Source organism: Elephantulus edwardii, unplaced genomic scaffold (genome assembly GCF_000299155.1).
Source record: "Elephantulus edwardii isolate Elephantulus edwardi_28Jun2011 unplaced genomic scaffold, EleEdw1.0 scaffold00037, whole genome shotgun sequence".
In the NCBI taxonomy this organism is placed as follows: Eukaryota; Metazoa; Chordata; class Mammalia; order Macroscelidea; family Macroscelididae; genus Elephantulus; species Elephantulus edwardii.
The window spans coordinates 13162133-13168035 of record NW_006399787.1 but is presented as its reverse complement, the minus strand read 5'-3'; the positions used below and the strand labels follow the sequence as shown (position 1 = coordinate 13168035).

Genomic DNA, 5903 nt, shown 5'->3' with positions numbered 1-5903 from the left:
TATATTATGATCCACTTTGGTTTAAAACTGAAAAGAATACGGACATATATTCAGACATACATGATAAACCCAGAAAAGCAAACAATTAACTACTAATAGTGATTTCCTCTGAGGAATATGAGAGAAACTTTTCATTTTATGCCTTTGACTATATCTTAACTAAGCATTCATTTTTAAAAAATTGAAGATGTGGCATCACCAATCAAGTATTTATATGCTAATGGCATGCCTAACCCTGCTACCAGGCAAAATTCATGGCCCCACGCTCTCCAGGAGTTTACAATCCAGCTGAGTTTATAATTAGATTTGTAACAGACAACCATCTATTTGTTTTGGACATTCACCTGTCAGAAAACGGAACCAGATATTTTCTAAGTATTTTTCCACTTAAGAATCTACCAGAACAAATCACCACCTAAACAGTTTGAATTTCATGTCCTATCCATTGTTTAGACCAATAATGCTTGCAACTAATAAACTGCTATTTCCTGCCTCAGTGTTTAAGGAAGGAGAACAGGAGGACTCTTTACAGACAATCCAATTAAACACATATTACAATGTGCAAGATTAAAAAGACAAAGGCCATTTCTCAGTACCTTCTTCATTACAGTTCCTGTATTTTCTATAAAGATCATATATGAAAGCTATAAAAAGGAGATGGGGGAAAAAAAAATACATACCCTTCTCAATTCCCCCCCAAAAAATCCTTATTTTTGGTGGCAACATAACATAACAGGAGGGCTAACTGAACTGGTTCTGGTTCAACCTATCTTCCTCCCACTTCAGTACAGGGATTTCCCAAAGGTTAGCATTCAAGAGAATTCATAGCAAAACCAACATGAATCATCCAGATTCAAGTGTTCCCTTTATAAAATGTTTAGTCCACACTGTCACCCAATTAGAGCATAATCCATAATGAAGGCATTATTGCTGACAAGGGAGGCAGGATGGGATCTGGGTCACTCCTCTATAATTCTATTAGTTCCTCTCAAGCCAATAAAGAAAATTCTGTGTTAGCAAAGTATTTAGCTGACAATGAAAGTACACAGGAATCATGATGTAATTCATTTCTACCGCTTACCCAAGGAAGGGGGTAAAAAAGCAGAGACGAAAAATATCTAGTGGAAAACTGAGGAGTTTTTCAAAAGGTATCTTACCTAATAATGCAAACAATCTGGAGGTTTCAGAAACCATCACAACTGAAAAGCACTGAGTTAATGTACCTCAAATACTCCAATAATAATGGCAATCAATCAATCAATAAATAAACAACAAACAAACTAGTATCAAATACTAAGTGTCTGACCAAGATAAGTAATTTCCATTCTCAATCTCTTTGAATATTGCAACAATTACACTTAGCAGAAGTGAAACTGAGGGACAGAGTTTAAATAACTGTTCATGGTGGTACACTCAGTAATTGGAAAGCCAACAGGTAAAAATCAAGCAGTCTTCACCCCAAATCCCACACTCCTTAAACACCACACTAGCTTTTCTCTAACTGCTCCCAACCTCCTCCCCAATCCAGTCACAATCAACCAAAAATTCCCTAGTCATTCTCTGAACCCAAATGCCCTCCTTGGCTTTTAGTGATCAGAAGCCCTTGCATGAAAACCAGAGGCCTGGAGATAATACTGTGCTTATCAAAAGCCACTTTTTAAACACTTGCCTCTGTTAGTGGACTTAGGCCTCATTGCCTAGCACTCTCTTGAGACTCACTGTCTGGAGTAGTTCTTTCCCGGCACCTGCATTCTCTTAACCACTGGCATTTATGCACAGTTTGCCCAAAGGTGCTCACTCAGAAAAACAGTTTTTCCGAACAACAACAATAGCTGCCATACTGAGCCATAGGTGGCAAGCTCTGTGTTTTACACTGTCTCCTTTCTTCCTCATATGAGCCTAACAGACCTGTGCCCATTTTATTACAGATGAGAAAACTAAGGCCCAGAAAGGTAAAGTAATTCAATTCAATCCAAAGTCACAGAGTTGGTGCTGACTAAAATCTGTTGCTGTGCAACTTAAACCTTCAGAAGTCTCGTCTTTTAATTAAGAAAATGTGAGGTCCTCCTGGAGCGCTCTCTCTCTCTCTTTTAAGCCACCTTCCACCAACCTATGCTCTCAGCTACTCGAATCCCTCTCCCCAAGTGCTTACCTGAATTTCTTCATTTTCATCTACTAGGAGGAAACTCACAACCTTCTCAGTCATCTTCTTCCTCTTGGTCTCCTCATCCATCTCTTCCTCCTCCAGTGACTCCTGGGCCTTAGCGACATGGTACACAGTCACTGGGTGTCTCCTTTTATTGCCCCCAGAATGAGTCCTTTTCTGGCACTCCAAGCACAAGTTGATTTTGCAGGTCTGGCACCTCCCAGCTGCCCTCTGCCTAACACCGTTGGAGCCCTTGCAGGGGTCACAGTAAGGGATGTGACCGGGTTTCAGCCTTATCCGCTCATGGTTTCTCAGGCGCTCCTGCCGATGGAGCTCTTCCTCACAGCGGAGACACTGAAGGCTGCAACACTCATCACACTCAAACACAGCTTCGTCTGACCCGCTGCAGGCGTAACTTTCCTGGCACATAAGTCCCGGATTCAGGCCCTTCTCTGCAGGGAAAGTCTGGGCACTCATACTCAGTTTGAGATGGAGACACTCACCACCCAACAGTCACTGAAGCTGTTTCCCAGAAGTGCTGATAAGAGCCTTGAGCCTGAAGACTGCAACAAGAACGTCCACAGGATTCTCAACAGCTTAAAGAAATTTTGGGGGCCCAGTTATAATTTGGGGGCCCAGTTATACTTCTTCCCACAGATAATTGTATTTTTAATTTTTTGCCCTCCAGATTACTGACTCAGTAGCAGCAGTGTTGATCTACCTGGCTTGATGGTTTCATTTTCCATGAAGTGTAGGCAAAATAGGTGGTCAAAATTAACCTGGAAGTGTCTTTTATGGCTAGCAGAGAGAGGTCTGTTAGGTTCACAGAGGTGGCTCAGTGGGTGAGCCTTCGCCACAGGTTTCAGTGATGAAAGAGAGTGGTCAGGAGGAGCTTTTCAATAGGATCCAACCTCAAGTCAGTATTACAGAGGATACCTAGAATAGAGGAAGGAAAAGGATTTCACTCACCTAAAAACAGAAGTGCGCCTTTGTCTTTAAAAAGAGAGAGAGAGAGAGGGTGGTAAATGTTAGGCCAAAACTCCTGGAAGAAATCTCACTCTTGTTTGCAAAACTCACACTGGCTTATAATGACACTAGAAATGTCTTCTCAAAACTCGTGGCTAAGACTCCTCCTTCAGAAAACAAATGCCACCTACAGGCCCAAGGTACTTAAGAGGCTGCTGCTCCAAGATTCTCTGTTCATTCAGTTATTAAATTCAAGATCAAAATCATTAAGTTGTCCTTATAGGTACAAATGTTCTACAACTTTGATCCCACCCTACAGATAATGAGAACAATAAACAACTTAAAAAAAACACACACAAAACCTCAAAGAAACCACAAAATTCCCCAACAAAAGCTTTCATTTCATCAAAAACCAGGTAGTGGTTACTGTGTCTGGGCTGTTTCAACTCTTGATAGATACCTATTATTCAGGCCTCTAAACCTGGTACAAACAGTCACCATTTCATGTCTGAAAGTAATTTATAAAAACCCAGTTATTGTACACTCTTTTGTCTCTTTTAGCTCTAACTGGAGAGAGAAAAGAAAAACAAAAACCACACACAACAAAAAGCAACAGGAGACAGAATTCCTCCACTATGGCCCATGGAAATCCAGGCCTGCAGTGAGTCAAAACAAATAATCTTTCTCTTTGTCACTCAAAAACTAACTTAAAAATAACTTCCCCTACAAAAAAAGAGAAAAAGGTAACCGGGGCAGAAACGGGGCTTTTTTGTCACTTCTACAATTATATTCCTAACTGCCCTTGGCCTTGTCCCTGGGAACAAAGTGCAAATCAATCTATCAATCTTGTTTTTACATAAACAAGGAAAGCCAAGGCAGAGACTAAGGAACCTTGTTTCCACCCTCACTTAGCCAGGTCCAGCCAGCTCCGAATACGGAAAAATCAAAACTTGTCACAATTGAGAAAAACATAAAATCAGTCTTCTAAAGAACACCTCACCCCACGCCCCCACCCCAGACCAAAGAAGCAATCTGCCCACTCAGGCCCCCCAACCTCGAGGGCCCTCGCCAACCGGGGTTCCTCACCCCTCCTGCCTCCCGGACACAACCACCACTAACCGAGGGACCGAAGCAGAGCCTAAGAACAAAGAAGGGCCCCCAAAATCTCCCCCACGCCGGCAGAGCCCGGAGCTGAATCCATTGTTTATGCCACCCCACCTCCACTAAGGCCGCACCCGCCCCCCCTTGCTTTCGGGGCCAACCGGAGCCCCAGGACGATCACTCGCCCAGCGCAGGGCAGTGCCCTCCCCTCCCCGTCCGTGGAGGCCCGGGGACCCCACCAAAGAGCTGCCCTGCCGCGGCGAGGTGACGTCTGGGGGGCCGCGGGACGTCGGCGGGGGCGGGGGCTGTTCCTCAGGGCACTGGAGGATCCATCCTCATCTCCATCTCCGCCCCCCTCTTCCTTAGCTGCTCCGAGGCTTCCTCCTCTCCAGTGTCACTGGGATCAGCTGATCAGAGTGAACTTCTCCCAGCTCAGACTAACAGGAAGGCGTGAGCGGTGAAGCCTCCGAAAGGAGGCGCGAGAGGGGTGGAGCCCGACTCCGGCGGGGGCGGAGAAAGGTGCACATGGCCTTCTGGGAAATGTAGTTCTGTACAGGGTGTCTTCCTCCTTCTTCCCGGAAGTGAGACCACTGAAAGACTACAACTCCCAGGACCTAAAAGAAAGGTCTTGCGAAAAGGCAGGGGAGGCAAGCCCCACCCCCCGAGCAGGTGCACTTCGGGACTTGGAGTGTTTGCTTTCATTGTGGTTTCTGTAGGTTTCAGCCTGTTGTTTTGGGGTTGAAGCTCAACATCAAGAAAACAAAAATTCTCTCTACTAGGCCAGTTCATTCTCACTACTAGGCAGCATCATGATAAACGGTGAAGAGATTGAGATTGTTAACAGCTTCAGTTTGCTTGGCTCCACAATCAACACTCTTGGTACCAGAAGCCAGGAAGTCAAAAGACGAACTGCATTGGGGGAAATCTGCTGTCAGGGATCTCTCCAGAGTACTGAAAAGCAACGGTGACAGTCTGGAGACTAAAGTGTGCCAAATCTGGGCAAAGGTCTTCACAATTACTTGCTATGCATCAAAAATCTGGTCAGTGACTAGGGATGATAGAAGGAATGAATGCATGCCTTTGAGTTGTGGTGCTGGAAAAGAGTATTGAATTTATCATGGACTGGTAGACGAACAAATAGGTCTGTCCTTGAGAGGGTGAAATCAGGATGCTCATTAGAGGTAAGGATTCTGACGCTTTGTCTGACCTACTTTGGGCATGTTGCAAAAAAGGGACCAGTCCTTGAAGAGGGACATATGCTTGGGAAGGTGGAGGGACAGTGAAAGAGAGGAAGACCCTGGATGAGATGGATTGACTCAGTGACTGGGGTAATGAGGGCGGATGTGTCGGAGACGATGAGGTTGGCTCAGAATAGAGCAGGATTCAGAGCTGTTGTAGGTAGGGTCGCTATAGTAGCAAATGACTAGACAACACTTAACAGGAACAACAACTGAAGAGTGACACTAAACTGGAGAATTGATAGAACAATGTGTAGTGTAGGTGGGAGAGAGGGAGACATTTTTTTTCCCCAAAAAATACCTGATTACTCATCCCCCTCACAAACAGGCAACAACCACTTCCTAAATTTAACATAACAAACTATTAAAGGACCAAAAAGAATTGCATTGATATTCTAAGTAGCATTCTAGGGTGTAACATTTTACCTTTGCTTTGGCTTCTCAGCACTCTA

At 44.4% G+C, this 5903-nt stretch overlaps 1 protein-coding gene across 2 annotated transcripts in view; it reads right to left on the bottom strand.

The window, feature by feature from the left end:
* Nucleotides 1-4739, bottom strand: part of ZFYVE1 (zinc finger, FYVE domain containing 1) — a 73761-nt gene extending 69022 nt beyond the window's left edge. For both annotated transcript variants that reach the window (XM_006884710.1, XM_006884711.1), the window contains exons 1-2: nt 4453-4739; nt 2153-3082 (exon numbers count right to left, since the gene is read on the bottom strand). In XM_006884710.1, coding sequence (XP_006884772.1) covers nt 2153-2623 — 471 coding nt within the window. In that variant the 5' untranslated portion in view covers nt 2624-3082; nt 4453-4739. The remainder of the gene's footprint in view (nt 1-2152; nt 3083-4452) is intronic.
* Nucleotides 4740-5903: the final 1164 nt, after the last annotated feature.